Raw genomic sequence first — 23,086 nt, 5'->3', positions numbered from 1 at the left:
AAGATCTACGTAAACTAACTGGAAAAAAAACCTGGGGAAGAACGCTAACTCCTGAAACGTCGCTATAGTTTGTGATAAGTTGAAATATACGTTAAATATAGGGCCTTCGTTATGTAGAAAAAGCAGGTTCAAAATGCAAAACGAAGACCTTCGCTAAAACGCTTACTCAGGCCACATAATACTCGCCAACTGGAGAGACAATAAGGCGATCACGACTTGGAATATCTAACCATTGGTGTACATATGCGCACTATTTTTTTTCTGCTTGAAGAGTTCCAAAGGCTTCTTAAAACTTACTTCACCGTCTTCGCTTTCTTCATTTCCGTCTGCCATGATGAATGATACCATGCGTACTATTTTGTATAACGAGAGAGACACTGAGAACGAGACTAACGACGAGTGTGCGCGAAGGGAAGAGGTAGATACTTGCGCATTAGCCTCGAACCACCTGAAGTCACGTAGAGTCCTCGCGAAAGCGAAACCTTTTAAAATATTTTATCCTCAATGGTTATGGCTGACCTTCCGCCCGGTTACTACAGAAAGGAGTTAAATAAAACCGTTTGGGAAGTTCCTGAGAAGTATCAAGACCTGAGTCCAATTGGAACTGGTGCGTATGGACAAGTTTGGTGAGTACAGAGTGTTAAAATGCAGATAGGATTTTGCTTCGATCGTACATAAAATCTTTGATTTGAGGCTTGTACTGTGGTTTAATCACAGGCAGACAACCCTGTGGGTTTGAGGCCGCGTGACGTCAGTTACTTGATACGCTAGTTGAGCTCTTACATTGTTTGTAATTTGCAACGGTCGATCTCGGCAAGACGCAATTTATCACAGAAAAACAAAGGTAAGTGAACTTTATTTAACTGACTGTCATTAAGCGGATTTTGGGGATGAAATGTTTCTCGGGATCAATTGCGTCTTGCCGAGATCGACCTTCGCAAATTACAAACGATTTAAGAGTTCAATAGGCGTATTAAATAAGTGACGTCACGCGGCCTCAAATCCACAGGGTAGTCTGCCAGTGGTTTGATGACTGATTTTGGGAATTTTGGGATGATGGCGTTTTCAAACCGAGAGGCTTCATCGATGTTTGAATCCTTCGTGAAAAAAGGACCAGGTGCGTTCGACAACTACAAACATAGTAATTAGATAACTGCGTAATATGTGACTATCACAATCTCTAGAAGACCAAAAGATTTGATCCGGTACAAGCAATTATGCAGGATGTATCATCCACAAACCAAGTGGACTCGTTGTTGCCTGTTGCCAGGTTATACCTGTGAAGGTCTTACCTTTGAAGCGCTGACTTATTAGACACCCGAACCTTCTTAAGTATGAAAGAAAGTATTCCAAAATTTTAGTTACATATTTTGTAGCAAGCGATGAAATTGCATCGTTTAAACCTACTAGTAAGTGTAGATTTTGCCAGGATATACCTGTGAAGGTCTTACCTTTGAAGCGCTGACTTATTAGACACCCGAACCTTCTTAAGTATGAAAGAGAGTATTCCAAAATTTTAGTTACATATTTTGTAGCAAGCGATGAAATTGCATCGTTTAAACCTACTAGTAAGTGCAGATTTTGGCGGTGGATTCACGTCACTTTCCTCGATGACATTAGCCACCATACGTGCCTCGCACTATTTCCCAGGAGAGCGTAACGCCTGTAGAGCAATTTCAGTCATTACGGTTGTGTTTTCACTAGAACAAGTTTGACTTGTTGAAGTCGGAAAAGTCTGGAAGTACAGTGAAAACAGCTCGTCTTGAGTTTAGCGAGTTAAAAATGCAAGCTGTTTTGACATAAAAAAAAACAAGGGATTATCTCGCTTTTATGACCGGAAATTCCCGCAAAATTATGCTACCTCGCGAGATGGTATAACTCGTCCTGATAAATGCCGCAGCCAATCACATTGCCCGTACCGACAGATGCTTGCCAACTTTGTAAACAGTGCTTACGAAATGACAGACGAATTCACTCGTAATAGTTTCTCTTTCCAACAATCCGTCGCATCCTCTCCATTTGTCTTCGTCTCCCGCCATTTTTTCAAAGCTGCGCGCTATTGTAATTTTGAATTTTTTGAGTAAACGGCTTAAATTTCGGGTTAAATTTCACAGTGAAAACAGATGTCAAGTTTAACTAGTAAATTTCGATCTGTAAGCAAACACCTAGAAAGAATGTTCAGCTAGAAAAGTGGTTTAGTGAAAACACAACCTATGTTATCTTATGCCAAAGGTGTGACCTCAAGTGTTGTACTTATATAGAGCAACTGTTCATTAGATGGCGTTTAAAAACGGCGTGGTTCATCAGTTTTACTCAGCCAATAAACGGATATCTTTAGTCCAGTGCTCTCCAGAAGCGCTAGTGGTCGGCGTTTTCGCCGGCTACTCGCGTCTCAAGCGCCGGCTACTTTGGTCAGATAAAACTTCAGAAAATGATTCTTTCTTTTGGTAAGAGAATGTCGAGCGTAGCTTGAATTTGCGCTTAGAAAACAGTAAGCGAACATGACAGATAAGAACGTAAAATGTACGTGAAGTTACTCAAAGACATAGAGTAGCATTTTTAAAAGTGCATTGGCTGAAAGCTGTCAACGTAGACTACAACTCTGGCGCGATTCTGTTCCGATTTTCTCAGCGTATTTCGTAAATTCCATCGTGCGAGTTCGTCTCTTGAAGAGCAGGTGGTGCGAGCAACTTATAGCGTACCCAGTGAGAAAGTTCTCTGCAATCAAGAATGTCAAAGTGGAAATCAGTGGAAAATCAAAATGATGGAGAGAAGGCTAGAGAAAAAATAACAAGCTTCTTTTTTTCGAGAGAGTGTACAGAGATCGGTAAGTTTATATTTACATACATCATCCTTTATTGCCGACCGATCAGCTGTTCAATCGCGCGATGTTAAATTTGCTGGTTTGTTCAAGACAACTTCATCCTGAGGTGATTCCCAAGTCAATGAAGACTCTAATAGTTTCAGAAGCCAACATTCAGTAAAATTTCCGCACAGCCCCATACTATTGTAAAACAAATCTGTTTTATCTTAAAGATAAGGTAGATTTTCATGAGGTCGCATTTCACTGCTAGTTGCTAAAGGTCGCTAAGCAGTAAACACGGCAGCCATTTTGAAATGACTTTGACTTTGATGTTGAGGATGATTAGTATCTCAATAACTTAATCCTACATATTTCTTAACTTGTACAAAGTGCATACTGAGCTGTAAATATGTTTTGAGTTATTGAAAGAAATTAAAAGGAAAAATGTTATATATTACAAGTAATCATTATTATACAATTACTGCACCACAAACTTTGTAATTACTGTAACTCAGTATTAGTAAAACTGCCAAATCTGCATAAAAACGGGACAAAAACTGACCAAAAATGACACGTCTTTTCTTGTCTTAGTTGCACCCAAAATGTGTTAGATCTCCAGCCACATAACGTTTCAAAATTTTCTAAGATTAATGCACATATACTCACATAAAAGCTGAGTCAGACAAAGACAAAAAAAGCAAGAGTTATTGGTCATTAACTTTTAATATGTGGTGGTTCCTAAAGAAGCTGTTTGGTTTTTTTTGATCAAGGATGTCAGCTTATGGCTCATCTTCACTTTCTGTATCAAATTCTTCATCCATCTCATTTTCTTCAGTGTGAATGTCTGGCTTTTCTTCATAGATGGCATTATCCTCAGTGCTATCAAGTGCATTGGAGATGCTGCTGGTCAGAAATGATTTCCTCACCGTCTCCTCTGGGATCTCCCTCCAAGACTTCTTTATCCAACATAGAACAAGGTTTCTTGACTGCACTTTCTTTTTCCCAGCATGATTAAACTCAAAGGGGCCCATTGTCATCTGTGACCAGTACTCTCTTCTTATACTCTCTTTGAAGAGCTTGTTTAGGCACTTGTCTAATGACTGCAGAACTGGGGTTAGGCCACTGGGAATAACAGCTACATTGATATTTTGCTGCTGCAATACTTCTTTAACTGACTCGGTAAGATGGGCACGAAAGGAGTCCCAAACCAACAATGATCGCTCAACAGTTAGGGTTTCTTGGCATGCAGGTATGAATCCACTCCTTCACACCTATAATCAAAGAAGAAAATACAACAATTGATTAGACCTCACTTAAAGACATCAATAAGGCATATGCCTTTCAAACACAAGTAAACAAAAGAGCAAATGAACAACACAGAACTGTGAACTTACTAGCTTCATCCATCCATCCTTTTTTGTGGAATGAAACACAAATTGAGTCTGGAACAACAAAGTCTCTCGGGCTTTGTACGCCTCTTAGGGTAACTTTTGGTGGTAGCTTTTTGCCATCAGCAGTGACCGCCAACATGACTGTGAAGCTAATCTCTTCTCTGTGCTGAAGGATTTCATGTTGCTTTTCAAGCGAATTGCCTGTGTCGTTGGATGATTAACCTGTTCTTTCATTTCAACATATTTTAAAAGCTAAATGTGATTAAAATTTTTCATGAGCTCTTATATGTTTTAAAAAATGGGTCTCGATTTATTGTTGGATGTTTGGTGTTTGTGTGTGAAGACAATCATCTTAAGTTTAAGAGTTAAAAGTTACCAGCTTGGCTTAGCCGATAAAATATGATATTTAAGATTTTACACCAATAACAAATGGTGTAATTTCTTCCAGTTGGTAATGTATATACTGTAAGATTTTATGCCAGTAACTTATGGCATAATTTCTTCCAGTTGGTAATGTATATACTGAAAGATTTTACACCAGTAACTATAATGGCATAATTTCTTCCAGTTGGTAATATATTTACTGTAAGATTTTATGCCAGTAACTTATGGTGTAATGTCTTCCAGCTGGTTATGTATATACTGTAAGATTTTACACCAGTAACTTACGGCGTAATTTCTTCCAGTCAGAGATATATATGATGTAAATTTTTCACCAATGATATATAAATTATTATGATTAATCAACTGTGTTAATCATATATTACACCATTATGTATATTCCCCTACAAACATACTTAATGCTGTTTGTGTGATTTGTCACGTAATATAAATATAATTACTTTTCTCAATGTTCAGTGTGGCAAAGTTTCCACATTACCTCATGCTTCATCATGGATACTAATATTTGCTAACAGAAAACAAAAACAAAAACAATGGATTAACTTCAAAACTAATGCTACTTACCTTTGAATAGTTTGGCATAATGTGCCAAAATCTTTCTTCCAACTCTTGCTTTAACCCACCAAAACACTGTTTAGAGCAAAATTGTCACGTAGGCTGGCTTCTAATCTTAGTTATGTGGGGAAATATTTGTCATGAGTTCCAGCTTAAAGCTATGTTATACATTTTAACCAATGGAGAGTTAGAAATTGAATAGTACATTTAATTTTAATGCAAATGATAAATCAGTTTGTAAATTAATTGTAAATGATGTTTAATTGTGTTCCCACAGCTCTGCTACAGACACCTCTAATGGTAAACAAGTGGCTATCAAGAAACTCTCAAGACCTTTCAAAACCACAATGTATGCAAAGAGATCCTTCAGGGAACTGAAACTTCTTCGTCATATGAATCATGAAAATGTAGGTTTATTTTGTAGAACTTATGTCACTATGATTGAAATATGTTTGAAAATAATCCTCCCAGGTCAACTGCTATAAACCCTTTTACTCCCAAGATCTCATTAGTAATTCTCCTTACTGTCAGCCATACAGTTGTTATGATGTTGGTTTGGAGAATTTTGTTTAGATCAAAAAAAATTCCGTAATTTAAAAGAAGCCTGACAATTTTATGCTTCTCGGAGACTTAACCCTTTAACTCCCAAGATCTCAATAATTCTCCTAACTGTTCACCATACAGTTCTTGTAATGTTAGTTTGGAGAATTTGGTATTGGATCAACTTGCAATCCGCTAACTGATATTTTTCTTTATTCTCATCACTTGCCCACTTGATATTGTATTGATATTGTAATGAGAAATTCTGTCTTGGTCACTCATGGGAGTTAAAGGGTTAAGTTAGGTGCCCCTGCAGACTGAACTAAGAAGCCACATGTTGGTGCCAAGGCAAATTTTTGGGGGTTGTTCATTCTTCTAATGGAATCTGATCACAATTACATGAAAAAAATTATATTTTGACCTATGAATGATATGCATTTAAAGACATAATTCATGCAGATGAGCTGCAATGAAAATGATTTTGTGAAAAAAGAATATTTGCTTGTCAAAATTTGAGTTATTTTATATGTAATCATAATGTTGATGTTCAGTGCAAACTAACATTTTGTCATCAATTTTCTCAGTTTTTGGAATGACTTTTTTCCTTTTTCATTTTCACTCATGCACTTGAATCATTATTTTTACAACAATACCACGGGGTGACACTGATATTTTATAAAACAGATTGTAGTCTATGTCTTTCAACATTTTAACTTAGTTGCTTTTTTTTTTTCTCCTAAGGTTATTGGTTTGCTTGATGTCTTTACTCCAAATATTTCATTTGAAAGTTTTCAAGATGTGTAAGTGAAACATTATTAATTCAAAAGAGAAACATAATTGTTTGTCTCACAATGTGGTCACTTCGGATGTGAATTGCAACATTTGGACTGGATTCTGCTAGTCTTCTTCACACTAAAAATCACCTGTCAATAAGACCAGCAGTATACAATCAAAATGTCACAATCCACATCTGAAGTGACCACATTGTGAGACAAACAATTTTATTTCTCTAAAAATTTTCCTCAATGAGTTACCATAACCTATTTTATGACTTGAAAATTATTTGACAATTACCCAGGCATGTTTTTAATTTATGGAATATGTTCTCTATAATTGAGACAACTCCCTTGTCTGCCATACATTTTTTAATAATTTTACTTCAGTCTGTGGATGGGGTGATAAACCCTTTAACTCCCACAAATGACCAAGACAGAATTTCTCCTTACATTATCAGAACAATATCAAGCAGACAAGTGATGAGAATGAAGAAAAAATATCAGTTAGGGGATTACTGTAATTTCTGTCCATTTACCAGCGTGGCAGACTACCCGCATCAGTCAATTTTTGCAATAACAAGAAAACATTTTTAACAGATTATCCACACTGGCAGATAATCTGCACCCAAAAACAAAAGAAAATCGTCAACTCACACAAAGTTCCTTCATTGTTTTTGTCGACATGAAAACTTTAGCGTGCAGTTAGTAAATTTTCACACTTTTTGTCTTTGCTGTTTCATTGAGAATGATACCACTTGTAAAAATCTGTTCTCAACTAAAAATCAATATCTTGAGATCTACTGAGTTGGATAAATCACTTGAAACAGGAAAATACTCTTTAACTCAAGGCAATGCTAGCTAAGAAAATTTCACTAATGCGTCAAATATTCTGTTGCACCAGTAATTATGCAGTGTCACAAAACAAACATGTCAGCATCATTTTCCGTGTGAATTGCTCTGAAACAGTGACCAGCATCTAATTTCTCCTTACAGTAATATATACTGCTGAATTATTCACTAAGATCACAAGAATACAAGTAATGCTTTCCAACTTAAGAAGCTTTGATCTTCAATTGAATTCTATTTGTCAGTACCAAAAGCAACATGTAGAGTACGGAGAATATGGATTCTGGTGTTAGGGTGTTAAGGGTTAACCCTCTGAAGTGATTAACATGTAACTCTCATTACCCAGCAGAGAGGTAATGAGAAAACTCAACCTCATCAGGCAGTTAGGAGTTGTTATCTTGATTTAGCACTAAATTATTGACACTAATTAACAAGGAAGTGAGGAGCAATTATATATTAGGGGAGGATTAACAATCAGATCTTTAGAGTGAAAGAGGTAGGGCAAATTTATTTCTGGCCACTCCTAGGAGTGAAGGGGTTCAAGGACACCAAAATTAGTTATTGTCATGTAAAAAGACATTTGTTTATGATGGTCTTTGGAATTTTTAAACCACCTGAGACAGGCTTTTCTAGATTTTATATTAACTTTCCCGGTTTTCCTTCTAACCAACAGATATATGGTAACTGCTCTGATGGGATTTGATCTGGACAGCTTTCTTAAGCGTCAGAAACTCACTGATGAACATGTTCAGTTTTTTGTTTATCAGATACTGAGAGGGCTTAAGGTAGGGACAACTAAGTGCAAAAAATAATTTCCATGATTTGTACAGAGAGAGAGAGAGAGGGAGAGAGAGAAATTGTGCCTTTTATTTCATAACCTTTCCATTGAGATATAGTTTATGGTAATTATGCTTATGCTAACCTCATTGTCTGAAGCAGACTAGCAGTATGCAGTCAAAATGTTGCAATCCATATCCAAAGTGACCATGTTGGGAGACAACAATCACATTTCTCTTTTGAAAGTGCTATTTACCATGATGACAAACCTAAACCTATTTGATGATGCGAAGCATGGCTTTGTGTGAAAAAAAAAAGCCATTCATGGTGGGTGTGGCATATGCTCTCACCTATTGCTACAGAACTTAAATAAGCTATTTCTGAAAGTGTGTAGAAAAATCTGATGAGGTGTCATTAATGGTTCTAATTTTCTTTTCAGTACATCCATTCAGCTGGAGTTATTCACAGGGTGGGTATTTTTTTAGATCACTTCAATAGTATTTCAGCCAGTTAAGTGTCAAACCAAGCTGTATTGCACAACAAGAGAAATGACTTCAAATGAGTCCATTGTGTACATGTTTCTTTGCTCACAATTTTTTTATTGGATTGTAGGATCTGAAACCCAGTAATATAGCTGTTAATGAGGATTGTGAACTAAAGGTAAAACCACTTAGAGGTGTTTTTATTTACCACATTTTTTTGGTTATAAGATGCACCCTGAAACTTTGAACTTGTTTCTTTCAAGTTGACAAGCTGAAAATTTAGCATAAATACATGGTTATAAGATGCAACCTCAACAGAGATTATTGACAATGAAATTTGAGACTGATGGTGAAGGCAAGGAAAAGAATAAAACATACTGGCAGTGGTATAAATAAAATGGTTCTTTTCAGAACCATCAAGTCGAGTAAAGTCAATAACCAATATTCCTAGCTTTTTATTTATTTATCTTTTGTTTTATACTAGGTTAAAGTTAGAAAATAGGACATTCTTGAATTTTGTTGCATGAAAATAATTGGCTATAAGATGCACCCCGAATCTGAGACAGTTCAAGGGTGACCAGGCAAAATTTCTTTGAAAAAATGCTACACTTTATAACCAAAAAGATATGGTGATTTGATGTATGGTGTATTGTTTGTTACAAATCAAAAAGGATGTATTTTTTAGTGAGTAAAGGGGTAACTTTCTAAAGGAATTGTGCTGCAGCATCAGTGGGAGGTATTGCAAGATCTTTATTGGCTGGGTTGATAAGAAAAATGCACTCCGCAAATGGAAAGCTAAATTATCACTCCTAAAGGGGTACAAACACTAAAAGAAAAAAGCAAGATAATTTGATTTTATCACCTGAGTTGAGAATGCAAATTGGCTACTGCAAAGAGTCTCCAGAGCTGACTTTTCAAGTATTAGTCCTTTGCCATTCATTCTGACAAAGGGCTAATGCTTCAGAAACTCTTCACAGTGCCAATTAGCATTATCAACTCAGTTGATAAAACCAACCTATTATTATTTTTTTGAAGAGGGGGATCATTTAATTTAATTTTGCAATAGGATACTGTAACAAGATGGAAATTACTTGTAAGAAAAAAAAATAGAGCATAGAACCATATATATGGCTTTTAATTTTGACCTACTGAAGGCTGTTCCAATATCAAATGAGAGAGAAAAAAGGCTCAAGAAATAATTTTCAAAATTAGATTTGTTGTTGTTGTTGTTGTTGTTGTTGTTGTTTTTTGGTGTTTGTACCCCTTCAGGAGTGATCAGTTAGCTTTCTGTTTGTTTTTAGGTGCATTTCTTTACCGTAACAGCATGACTTGCTATAGTTTTTGAAATAAAAACAGTTTTAGGCTTGTCAAGACATGCCCTAATAACTTTTTTTCCATTTTAAGATTCTCGACTTTGGTTTGGCCAGAAAAGTGGCAGAGGAAATGACAGGTTATGTAACAACAAGATGGTACAGAGCACCAGAAATCATGCTCAACTGGATGCATTATGATCAAACAGGTTTGTGTCCAGCTTGTAGTTTTATGACTCTTTTAACACTTTCATTTCCAAGATCTCAGTAATTCTCCCTACTGTTCTCGGACAATTTGACATTGGATCAGCTAAAAATCCCTGTATTGATATTTTTCTTTATTCTCATCATTTGTCTGCTTGGTTCTGATAAATTACCTCCCCCTCAAACAGCACTGCATTTTCCATGCTAATAGTAACCATAATGATTGCAATTTTCCTCGATGTGATTGGTGGATGAACTGCTCGATTTTTCAATAGTTATTCTATATAAATAGAATAAGAGAGATGGAAAGTTTTGAGTGCAGTAAAGAAATAGAGAGAGATGTTTTTCATCTTGTCACGAGTGTGGGACAAAGTTTCTATATTTACATTTAGCATGAGGCTATCAACATAGCTGATCCTAGCAGTATGCAGGACGTCTGTCATGAACTTCGTAATAGACCTGGCTCACAGCAGGGTTTCTCTGGCTCAGTGGTAGAGCATCAGAGCACAGAATCCAAAAGTCTGAGATTCAATTCCTCATCAGGGCTCAGAATATTTTCTTTGTCCTATGCTCGTGACAAGATGAAAAAACATCTCTCTCTAAAAAGAAAATGTTGAATATCAGGGTTAGGGTAACACACTTTGACTGATGTCGGATATTGTGATGAGAAGTTGCATGTCAAGGCTTTCCCAGAGTTAGAGTGCCTGAGGAAAAATTGTGCTTCTATTATTTCATAGACTGTGTATTCTCAAACAAGTGCCTGGGTGCTTTTTTGAAATTTCTGCTAAAAGGAGGGGTGCCTATTGAAAGGAGAGTGCTTATTTAGTTTTGCTTTCAAGGAACTGTATCTTTATTTTGGTAAATGTGACCCTCCATGGGAAAACGGACACTAACGCTTTTCCGTTTAAACTGTGAAACCGTTTACTATCCGTTTAAATCCGTTTAAACGGTTCATGAAAGCGTTTAAATGGTTTGCTCATCCGTTTAAAAAATTTGCATCCGTTTAACGCTTTAGCTAAAACGTTTAAGCGGTTTGCTTATCCGTTTAAAAAAATTTGCATCCGTTTAACGCTTTTGGTAAAACGTTTAAGCGGTTTGCTCATCCGTTTAAAAAAATTTGCATCCGTTTAACGCTGTAACAAAAACGTTTAAACAGTTTCTTAATCCGTTGAAAAAAATTCTTTCCGTTTAACGTTCCAAGGAAAACTTTCAATTGTTTGTTTATCATTCTGTTACGGGCTGTTCAAAGTATCAATCTTGCGTTCGCTCGATACTCGCCAGTTCTTGAAATGCAGAATGACCGTATCTTATATTGGCTCTATCTTTTCCGTGATCATAGAAAGCGAGTAATCGTCGCATCCTTGGACAAACGAGTTTAGTTAAAATATCCGTTAAATAAATAATCCATATTCAATAGATAAACAAAAACTATGTCATTTTTCATGTAGGCTTAAAGCTGATATCGAGATAGAAATGACTTGAATTGACTTAACAGAGAAGAAACGGTTCTCCTGTACTGACTCTACCATATTTGAAGTTTAAAAAGTTACAAATATAGCTAAATAAAGTGCCACTTTATAAATAAAAGTGGCAATAGGAACAGGTCTTCCATGTATTCATACTATTGAAGGAAGTGAGGGAGGAGGGGGTAGAGTGCTTATTTAAGAAGGATACTTGTTTGACATTATGGCCTCTGGGGTGAAGGCTTACTCTGGGGAGGGTGCTTATTAGATTGTGGGCTCTTACTCGAGGGAATATGGTATTCAGACTTATTTCAGTATTTAAATGGAGGGTGTTTTCCTCCTTTGCAGTGGATATTTGGTCTGTCGGTTGCATCATGGCTGAGCTTCTGACAGGTGAAACACTGTTTCCTGGGAATGATCATATCCTTTTAATTACTTTTTACTTTTATATAGTAAAAAATTTGATCTTGTTTCACTGGTAGTACTTAAAAGAAAATAAAAAGATTAATGAACAAGTTCCTCCTAAATTTTTCTTTGTCTTCTTGTTTCTTGCAAACCAGTGATTATTTATGTATTGTTACATAAGTAACTTGCTGAGCCTTAACTGTTAAAAAATATTGATCAGTTGACACGAATTATGAAACTTGTTGGGAAACCTGGTGAAGATTTCCTGGCAAAAATCAGCAATGATTCAGTAAGTATAGTTGATTTGATCTAAATTATTATTGTCAGTCAGCTAGTCCAACTGCCCATCGATCCGCCCATCTACTAGTCAGCCAGTCAGCCAGTAAATCAGTCAGTTGGTCAGTTCAGTCAGTCAGTTTAAGGTCAGTCAGTCAGCCACTCTGTCAGTCAGCCACTCTGTCAGTCAGCCACTCTGTCAGTCAGCCACTCTGTCAGTCAGCCACTCTGTCAGTCAGCCACTCCGTCTGTCAGCCAGCCTGTCAGCCCCTCAGTCAGTCAATCATTCCATCAATCAGTTAGTCAATCAGTCAGTCTGGCAGTCAATGGGTCAAAATTATTTGGGTTTTTTTTTTGGAACAGTCAGTAGATCTTAACAATTTTATGTGTTCTACAGGCAAGACGTTACATAGCATCAATGCCAGAATATGAAAAGAGACCATTTAGAGAGTTTTTTGTTCATGGTGACCCACAAGGTATGTAAATGTATGTATTGACTCTTTTATTGCAAGTAAATTAAATGTTACCATGAAGTACCTTTAGGAGGCATGGCTTTTGATAGGTATGATGTCCATGGTCAACTGAAGATCAAGCAAAATCAGGTTGAAGGGTTTATGGAGGTCTGCATAAGTTCCCTCCCCCCTAACACCTTTGCAAGTTTTACCCCTGCAGTAAAACAAGTTTGTCCCCTGTGGTAAAAAAAGGTTGCCTCCTGAAGTAAAACAACGTTGCCTCCTAAAGTAAAACAGTTTGCTCCTTGTAGTAAGGTTGCCCCCTGTAGAAAAACAAGATTGCCCCCTGTAGTAAAACAAGGTTGCCCCCTGTAGTAAAACAAGGTTGCCCCCTGTAGTAAAACAAGGTTGCCCCCTGTAGTAAAACAAGGTTGCCCTCTGTATTGAAACAAAGTTGCTTCCTGTAGTAAAACAAGGTTGCCCCTTGTAGTAAAACAAGGTTGCCCTCTGTAGTAAAACAAAGTTGCTCCCTGTAGTAAAACAAGGTTGCCCTCTGTAGTAAAACAAGGTTGCTCCCTGTGGTAAAAAAAAGGTTGCTCCTTGTAGTAAAACAAGGTTGTCCACTGTAGTAAAACAAGGTTGCCCCCTGTAGTAAAACAAGGTTGCCCCCTGTAGTAAAACAAGGTTGCCACCTGTAGTAAAACAAGGTTGCCCTCTGTATTGAAACAAAGTTGCTTCCTGTAGTAAAACAAGGTTGCCCCTTGTAGTAAAACAAGGTTGCCCCTTGTAGTAAAACAAGGTTGCCCCTTGTAGTAAAACAAGGTTGCCCCTTGTAGTAAAACAAGGTTGCCCTCTGTAGTAAAACAAAGTTGCTCCCTGTAGTAAAACAAGGTTGCCCTCTGTAGTAAAACAAGGTTGCTCCCTGTGGTAAAACAAGGTTGCCCCCTGTAGTAAAACAAGGTTGCCCCCTGTAGTAAAACAAGGTTGTCCCCTGTAGTAAAACAAGGTTGCCACCTGTAGTAAAACAAGGTTGCCCCCTGTAGTAAAACAAGTTTGTCCTCAGTAGTAAAACAAGGTTGCCACCTGTAGTAAAACAAGGTTACCCCACACATCTTTAACCAAATCTTTCAACTCATTTCCAAACAGAATTCATTCATTTTTTGTAGAAGTCATCATGTGTGTTGATTAACATAAAATTCAAATTGAAACCATAGCAACGTCTGTTCAAGATGCAAATTTTTAGGCGTGCTATAACGTGACACAGGACTCCTAGACAAGCAGTGCTAAACCACTACATCTCTTCTTTACCTGATAGCACCCTGGGAGTCCTTTTGTTATTTGGTCTACTGGGTGTGTCATCCTATCTGATTTGGGACTCCTGTTTCTGTGGATGTCATCATCACTGCCAGAATAATCAGAAAAGCTTGTTATCAAACTTTCACCTAACCTACAAAACAGGCTTAAGATTTTTCCCTTTTTAAGGGAAGCACAGGTAATTGTGAGGCGAGGGTGAAAGGCAAGTCACATGCAGGAGGAGCGCTAAAAACGACGCCTCTCTTTTGCATTTATTTGCCTGAAAATGCACAAAATAATACAACTCTGCAGGCTCTGAAACATTATATTTTTTGGCCTTATTCAGCTTTAGATCTATTGGAACGGATGCTAAACCTCGATCCAGAGGTAAGAATCACAGCAGAACAAGCCCTCGAACATCCTTACGTGGCTACTTATGCAGATGTAGAGGACGAGGTAATCCTCAAGTGGACATGAAGATTTTAAAAAAATGTCATAGATTTTCTGTGCTCCTTGGGATAGTTTACTTTAAATAATCGAACTTGGTTAAAGGTTACACATAGCTTATATTAGCTGAATGAAGAAGGTAAGTGGTGCTACGTCGGTGGGAAAGTGAAACAGGGAAATTTGGTTTTATCAACTGAGTCCCCACGGTATCAACGAGCGCTTTTTATTCAACTCTTCCCACTAATAGCGTAGCTCCATTTTTTGCATATAAACACACACGACTCCATTCACTCCGACGAAGGGCTGACGCTCGATACGTCAGTTGTGAGACTCTTAAGTTACGGTGATCAATTTACGTTATCAACTCAGTGGATAAATACTGAATCACCCTGTTATATTAGCTGAACCTGGTTCTTTGTTTAGATATATTATTTGGTTCAATAGTTTTCAGCTACACTCAAAATAATTTAAAGGCAAATTTTTGTAATTTGGGAAATGGTATTGGGTTTGAATATAATTTTGAATTATGCTTTGTAAGTACTCTTTGCTTTTATCCTTTGTGATGATACTTAGTTTCTGTGGTATGGTCAATAAACTGCCTCATTTGTAACCAGGTGAGAACGAAGACATGTTTTACACAAGGAAGTATAGGTCCCTTATTTATAATGGTAATAATATTAGCGGGCACTATGGGACACAACTAATCAGGTGTTAGTAGTGTGTACCACTTGGTACATATAAACCAATCAGAAAGCTGGAGTGGTCTCCTAGATGGCAATCTACTTTGCAACTAGGTGTAAAAGAAGACAAGCTTCACTGGGTTACCATTTGTTTCGTACCCACGGTCGTTTCGTTCCCAGCTCGGTCGATTCGTACCCAGTTAGTTGAGTCTTTTCGTACCAATACTAATAAAGTGTGTTTTCCATGTTAAATAAGTTAAAAGTAGTGTCAGTTCCTTATTTTAAATGGCAATTTCACCAGCTAACTAAGTAAACTAAGTTTTGTTTACTTGGCGTCCATTTCTGATACGCGACCACCTAATGTAAGGCCTGGAACCGAAACTGCGGGGTGTGGGAGTCATAAGGCAGACACAAACAATATTTCCACCAGATATATGTATTGATTTTCCATCCTGAGTGAACTTACATTTCAAACTTATGTTAATCTTAGCAAAACTCAATTTTTAGAAATCATAGAATTCCCGAACTTCATACCATTAATAGCAACGGGAAAGAAATCACCTACTAGCTGTTATTTTTAAGAAAGTCAAGCGTAAATAATAGACTGTTCTAGTAAGGATATCACCCTTACCTCGCCTTAGGAAATAATCATTAATAAGGTCACAAGTATGCTTAACAGAATTTTGCCTGTATCTTACTCGCTTGACCCTACTTACTTGTCGCACGCAACGATCGACATCTGTTTACGCGCGGGGGCGAAGGGCATTTCAACTGGTACGAAACGAAAGATGGTTTGGGTACTAACCGACTCAAACTGGGTACGCATTTTCTGAATTTGGTTACGAAACAATCATGAGTACAAAACAACAAGATACCTTTTACACAATGAAGTGTAGGTCTCGTACTGGTAATAAAAGGGGTAATGTGGGACACAGCCAATCACATTTCAGCATTGTGTAACACGTGCTACTTGATCTTGTAATCTGATTGGCTATGCTCCATAGTGCCCCCTGTTATTACTAATTTAAGCTTAACTTAGTGGAAAGCACTTAATATGGCAGTAATCTATATTTCTGACACCTACTGTTGTTGAGTGTGGTATATCTGGAAGTAGGATAGCCATCGAGAGTGATGTACTAGGAGAACATATCTCTCTTGTCCTTAATAGCCAAAATGTGAGCCATTTGATGGAGTACCGTTTGAAGCCAAGGACTGGCCAACAGATGAATGGAGAGGTATTAAACACTCTTTACTACCAAGTTCAATATTTTAAGTCATTCTGTGAAACATGCAAAGTTACCCTATTCGCAAGAGAAACCAAAAAATATCGGTTCAGGAGGATGGCAAAACATCGAAAATGGAAATAATAAAGAAACGGAACGAAGATGGTTGAAGATGGAAAAGATTGACATGGATACAAAACAAGCCACATGAAAGAAATTTTCGCTTTTACCTAGCTCCTTTACATCATAATTTGATGTCAGACTTCTTTTCAAGGAGATTATTCTAAGGGTGGAATGAAGAACACTGAAGAACACGTTTGCCCATTTTTACAAAAGCCTTTTCTTTTTTCTTTCAGAACTGATTTACAAAGAAATCCTTGACTGTCAGTCAAAGAAAGAAGAGGGGAGTATGCAAACTGGATAAAGAACAATTTGGGGAAAGGAAAATAATCGTTTGCAAATTATCCATCGAGGACGTGAATATGAACAAACTTTTACCAAGAATATAGGGAGAGTAGGAAGCCTCTGGAAGCTTGGGTGTTCTCTTAAAGCAATTTTCAGTTGAGCGTCGGAAGTAATTTGGGGTTGCTTTGGTTTTACTTTGCTTTACTGTGTGATTGTTCCAGAAAACTCGCGCCCCATCCTCTCAACCAATCAGATGCAAAACTAAATACAATCATGAGTTGGTCATTCGTTTTTACCCGCGCTTCAAGCAGGTTGCTTGTTTTTGCTTTGAGTTCTCATTGGCTAATGATTTTGGACATTCAATCGAAAAATGCTCCAGTAGTATCTTTTTTCGGGTGTGTCCTTTGACTGGAAAGTTGTTTTAGTGGTTGTAAAAATTTGTTTGCAGTTTAAACACTGTCAAGAAATGAAATATCCCTCGTATTTTAACCTTCTACTCGTTCAGAAGCCGAAAAATCTTTCTACGTCTATTTATAAATCAAAACTATAATGCAACACGAAATTTGACAAGTATTTTCTTAGAAGCGTGTCCAAAGTAAACCATTGACTATCACATTTTCTCTGAATATACTTTTTTCTTATGTGATTTTGATTGTTTCGTTTTGAAATTGGTGTTCAGATGTTTCGTGCTGAGACGAATCCCTTGATTAAATTTCGGTTTCTGGAGTTGAATTGTCAGTTATGCGATGAAACTCTATTTCAAAGACTCAGTAATTTATGATTTAACGGTGACATCACGTAACCAGCACCAAGATGAGATAAAACTTTAAATTATTTTGAATGAATCCATTTGTTCCGGGAACAATAGGAGAATTTGTTTAATGATGTATTTTTTGACATCTCTCCTGTCAACGTATGGCTTACACAGGGATAAAATTGGTATGTGATGATTAATACACGTGTAATTAGAATTGTCAACATATATCAGTTTTAGCACGTGACATGAACTTTTGTGAAAATCTAGCATTCATAGTCGGTATTATTTCTTATTAAAAGAAAAGGAAAGACATGAAAACCCGAGGGTGTCGTTTTTAAACTGCATTATTGATACCTTACAAAGGTGAACCCAGTTGTGTTAGTTGGGAGAGAAAAGTCGGGAATGGAACAAATACCCTAAGCAACTTGTCTCCAAGTTCTTCTTTTGTGAAAGTGCGGGGGAAGGGTAATTCCCAGCAATAGGATAATAGGGATGTTCAGCTGAATGGGGTCGTATTTTCACGACTGGATTAACTATGTTGAGGTTGCATTTTCAATAGTTAGAAGAATTGTGTCGCAAATTTTCAGGATTTTGGGGCAAAAAAATTTTGTTAAGATGAGGGTTAAAAATGGGATGTGCGATTGTGAAGTTGTTACCGTGTTACCAAAAAAATAATTGGCCACACAGTAGACCAATGATGGGGTAGAGATTCTAAAAGGCCAGCAGCCTACCGTAGGGAAAGAACCCTTCTGCTAAATGATAGGGGGGAAACTGGTGAGATACCGGCGGCAACCTTGGTAACATTCCAGCGACAAAAGATCCCGACGGAAATTTCGGTAGCATTCCGACAGAGATTCTTGCAAGAATCCAGGGTAAATCCCAGTAAGGTTCCGTTGGGAATCCCGAAATAATTACTCCTCCCTTTTGATTCCAGCCCCACCTGGAGTCCTTCTTCGGCCAACTTTTGTCATAGTCTAAATAATGGTGATAATAGTAATAATTATAATAATGATAATGATAATAATAATAATAATAATAATAATAATAATAATAATAATAATAATAATAATAAAAACTGTAACAAAATTCATGAAGATTTTGGGTCGCCCGAAAAGTTGCGCGACTCGGCCCCATGATCCTACGCGTAAACTGTGAGTTGAGACTGGTGACGATTATGGCCGCCATGTGCGTAAGTAGATAATGGCATAATATGTACATTCTGCGCTTTTTAGCCGGTAAACGAGCTTTGTATTCTAAAATTTTCCTTTATATCGGTCAAATGGAGTCATCTAAAGTAAGGAACGCGACTATCACTTCCTTTACGACTCTTTCTAACGCTAGTAAGCGTAAAATTGATCTTGGGGAACCCAAATCTGTTAGAGGCCGAGAAATCGAAGTCAGACCGTCACGCTTATATTCTGTTATTGGAACAGTAAGTCTTTCACTCCTTATGTTTATAAGATGGTTCCTTGGCATTGTTCTCCTTGGTCCAACTCAACAGTTAAATAGAACGTTTGATCGCAAAATACCGTCGAAAAACTCCGCCTCCAACCAAGAATCGAAACCGAAGACTATGCGTGGTTTCATACTTGATGATGTGGCATCATGTGACAAACTCTTGCAATCCTACAGGTCACAGTATCCTCTTAAATTGAATTTTCTTGGAATAGATTGCGAGTGGGTAAATATTAAACATCAGAAAAACTCTCCGGTTGCATTATTACAGATTGCAACACCCTTGTCTGATTGCTTCCTTATTCGTTTGTGTAAAATGGATGGTCAAATGCCTGAATCAGTAAGAGACATTCTAGAAGATAAGACCATTCTCAAATTCGGTGTTGGAATAATGGACGATGCCAAGAGATTGTCAGGGATGTGTGGTATTGATGTGTCTGGCTGTGTGGATCTGAGACATGTGATTCAGAGATGCCGAGAGGAGAACATTGTCCAGTCTAGGTATGTAAACAAATACCTAGTCCCAATTTCTCCCTTGAACCTTTGACCTCTAATTCTCCATACAATATTACCTCTGAATCATGTATTAGTATCAGGAGATTAAAGGAATTGATCACCAACTAAAAGAGCTCTTGATTGTTTGACAAATTCTCCTTGTCAGAAACTTAAAATATGTGTAGAGAACAGTATGGAGAATATGCATCCTGATGTTGAGATGGAAAGGTTTAACTCTCCTCACTTTTTCAAAAGACATCTTTCTTTATTTCTTTATCAAGCTCAAAATTTACTATCCTTCTTATTCTATTAACAAGATAGAGTGTGCTAACCCTTTAACTCCCACAAGTGACCAAGACACAATCTCTCCTTACAATATCAATACAATATCAAGCAGGTAGGTGATGAGAATAAAGAAAAATATCAATTATGGGATAATTAGTAGATCCAATACCAAGTACTCTAAACTAACATCGTAAGAATTGTATGGCAGACAGTAAGGAGAATTACCATTGAGATCTTGGGAGTGAAAGGGCTAATGATAAATTAGGAAGCATTGCCCTCTGTGTTCCTGGTTATAGATTGTTGTAAATGCCTTTTGTCTCTCTTGTTGACAGAAATCAGAAGATGAGCTTGGATGCCTTAGCTAAGAGAGTTCTTGGTGTGACCATGGACAAGTATTGGAGAATTTGCTGTAGCAACTGGGAGGCAGATGAATTTGAAAGAAGGCAGATTGAGTATGCAATGAATGATGCCATGGTCGGGAGTCATATTTTTCTTAGATTGGTAAAATCTAAACTGGATGCACGAAAAATGGTGAGATCTGTAGTCACACCAGCTGGGGAACCTATTAATGTGAAAAAGAGTTTGAGCACACATTCTGGATCTGTGTTGCATGAAGAGAGCATCAGCATGGTTGGTAATCAAGAAAATTATTCCCAGATGCAATGCTGTGATTCTAGAATGTGTGATCATGTTGAACAGAAGCTTAAAGAATACAACAATGGTTTTATTTTTGACTCAGAGGAACTTGATGTTTTAACCTTTACAGCAGATCTAAAAAAGTTGGAGTCAGAACATGATGATGACAAAGGATATCTTTGTCAAGAGGAAGTCCTTTCTCTTCTACAAGATTCAGTCTTTTGTCAAAGAGCTAGTTCACTCTGTCAAGGAGTTGTTGATGTATCATTTAAGAATGTAGAAAGTATCACAGACAAAGATAAAAGCAAAAAGCAAGAAAATGTGACAGAAATGCATAACAGGAAGCCTTACAAAAGAGGTACCATTAGAAAATCCCCTCTTTACATGAACTGCATGCTGGCTGCACCTGATGGATCAAGGTTGTGTACTCTGGATCGCAAAAAGGCTGATTGGTATATTGAAAAGGGAATTGGTAAGTAAAACCAACTTTTTTCTTGTGGTGCTTGCTTGAGTCCAAGTTTTCCACATGTAGACAACAAGAGCTAGTCAGAAAGCAAATGAAAACCATCTTTGGAAGGGATAACATTTTTCACTTACTTTCCACAACGTACCTTTTACAAGACAAATTTCACATGCATGTGGAATTTTGTTTTACCCAGTAAACTTTATGAGTGACTATAATTTAATTTCCTTAAAATAATACTGCTGAATATTCATTAAGAGAATTGAGGGAAGGATCATCAACCTAAAAAACTTTGATTGTTCAGTGAATTCTCCTTGTCAGTACCAAAGAAAATGTATGGATAAGAGTACAGGGAATATAGATACTGATGTTAGGGTGTAAACAATTGATGATTAGTGCAAAAGCTGTGCTTAGATTTAACTGAGCACCTGGGTACATGCAGATGTGTGTCGAACTTAACTTTTGATTTTTCATTGACTTTCTATAGGCAAGCTGACAAACCTTGACCTGTACACAGTCCAGCTCAACTTTGAACCCTCAGGAAGGCCTGGGTCAGAGGATTCTTATTACCTCAATTTTAAAGACAATATTTGTGTAGTGTGTGGTAGCGATAAGAGTTATTTGAGGAAAAATATTGTTCCTCACGACTACCGCAGATACTTTCCACTAGTCTTGAAAGATCATCATTCCCACGATGTGTTACTTATGTGCTCTGAATGCCATCGTCTTTCCGCGTTTCATGATGACAAGTTGAGGAAAGAGCTGGAAAGGAAGTACAATGCTCCTTTGGGTAAGAACTAAAATCAGATTCTTAACCATTTCACTCCCAATATCAAAACGTAAATTCTCAGCACTATCTCGCATAGTTCTCTTGATGTTTGATGTAGAGATTTGCTGCTGAATCAAACAATATCCTTAGCTGATATTTATATTCTTTTTCATTGCCCTTCTGCCTGAAAATGTATTGATATTGTTTCACCTCCTCTGTGTTCTGTCTTTCTTCATGCCAGGAAATGCCAGTGTGGCCCGCCTCGTGGAAGATCCCGATCTAAAGAAAGTGAAATCAGCTGCAAAAGCTTTGAACTATGCTGGACAAAACTTGCCTTCAGCCAGGCATGAACAACTCACTTGCATTGTCCAAGAACATTTTAAGACCTCCAGTTTGACTCCTGAAATGATTCAAGAAGCTGCAACAATGGAAACTCGGAAAGAGAATTCGAATTATGTGTCTCATGGGCAAGAAGTCGTGAAAAAGATCCGGGAAGAGGGAAAATTGCTCGAGTTTGAGAAAATGTGGAGACAGCACTTTTTGGACACGATGCGCCCGCGTCACCTGCCACCTTTGTGGTCAGTTGACCATCGTCATGATAGTTTAAAGGAAAAAATTGAGGATTTAAACGACAGCTGATGAAAATATTATTCTCTCCTCCACCGGAAAAGAATAGAGATAAAGAACCGTCTATTATGAAAATATTTATAGAATAAGCAGTTTTCAAAGAATGCTTAAAGGTTGCTGTAGTAACTGCTAGCGGACAGCTGACAATTTATGTGACCTCTTAGTGATAGAGGTAGTTGGTCTAAACGTATCACGTGAACAAGTATGCCTCAGCTAGAACTGGGAAATATCTCAGGATATTTACTCCAAGTGATATCGCCCAACTTTTAGATCTTTTTTGTTCGCTATACATTCGTACGCTTTTTTGGTTTGTTTTGCAGGAAGCTGTCTTGTCAGCAAGGTTATCCTTATTCTCATTAGTAGTTCACTGAAGATTGATCAGTTTTCCATCGTTGAAGATGATGAAGAACTAAATTAAATTAAAAAGGGTTTCGTTAAAAAAAATCTCATCGAAGTAATGAGCCAGAAACAGTTTTTAAACTTTCAATTGTTTTAAGCTACGCCGCCATTTCAAAGAAGATGACGAGGTTCAAAAGGGTGTAATGGTGTAATGAATTCATGATGCTTTTTAACATAAATTATCATGACAATAAAAGTTGCATTATATTCAGTTGTAAGACTCAGTCTTTCAGACAAACATTGATAGCTGAGGATGAAGTACCCTGGCATGATTTTAAGATTTCGTAACAATTCAGTTTTTACAAAGGTGCATTAAGGAAAAATGCTCTTTCAGAATGAAAAGATTGAAGCGATCCGGAGGAGGCTTGTCTTTCGGGAGGATGGAATAGATATTAACTTGATTGGTGACCTTAATTTTGGAAACAAACCCTTCTGTTCTCGGCCCGTAAATGGAAACACTGAAGGATTAA

General features: G+C 37.3%; 2 protein-coding genes across 4 annotated transcripts; both read left to right on the top strand.

The window, feature by feature from the left end:
* The first annotated feature begins 1,003 nt into the window (after positions 1–1,003).
* On the top strand, positions 1,004–17,805 carry LOC113671938 (mitogen-activated protein kinase 14). 3 transcript variants are annotated; one of them, XM_089206900.1, is made up of 13 exons: positions 1,004–1,117; positions 5,429–5,558; positions 6,433–6,491; positions 7,987–8,098; positions 8,530–8,559; positions 8,703–8,750; positions 9,977–10,091; positions 11,898–11,973; positions 12,168–12,243; positions 12,628–12,706; positions 14,322–14,431; positions 16,271–16,337; positions 16,682–17,805. In XM_089206900.1, the coding sequence occupies exons 2-13, from the start codon at positions 5,499–5,501 to the stop codon at positions 16,747–16,749; spliced, it is 900 nt and encodes a 299-aa protein (XP_089063026.1). In that variant the 5' UTR covers positions 1,004–1,117; positions 5,429–5,498; the 3' UTR covers positions 16,750–17,805. The 3 variants fall into 3 exon arrangements, with proteins under 3 accessions (XP_089063026.1, XP_089063023.1, XP_089063025.1); XM_089206897.1 differs by lacking the exon at positions 1,004–1,117 and adding an exon at positions 2,161–2,447; XM_089206899.1 differs by lacking the exon at positions 1,004–1,117 and adding an exon at positions 2,300–2,827.
* Positions 17,806–18,631: 826 nt separating this feature from the next.
* Positions 18,632–22,827, top strand: LOC113671956 (exonuclease 3'-5' domain-containing protein 2). The gene is made up of 4 exons (XM_027188224.2): positions 18,632–19,443; positions 20,055–20,830; positions 21,309–21,611; positions 21,832–22,827. Exons 1-4 carry the CDS (start codon positions 18,698–18,700, stop codon positions 22,227–22,229), a joined length of 2,223 nt encoding a protein of 740 aa, XP_027044025.2. The 5' UTR covers positions 18,632–18,697; the 3' UTR covers positions 22,230–22,827.
* Positions 22,828–23,086: the final 259 nt, after the last annotated feature.

This window comes from Pocillopora damicornis, chromosome 5 (assembly GCF_964200805.1).
Source record: "Pocillopora damicornis chromosome 5, jaPocDami1.2, whole genome shotgun sequence".
Taxonomy (NCBI): Eukaryota; Metazoa; Cnidaria; class Anthozoa; order Scleractinia; family Pocilloporidae; genus Pocillopora; species Pocillopora damicornis.
The sequence above is the reverse complement of the archived record's forward strand: the minus strand, read 5'-3'. Positions and strand labels throughout refer to the sequence as shown.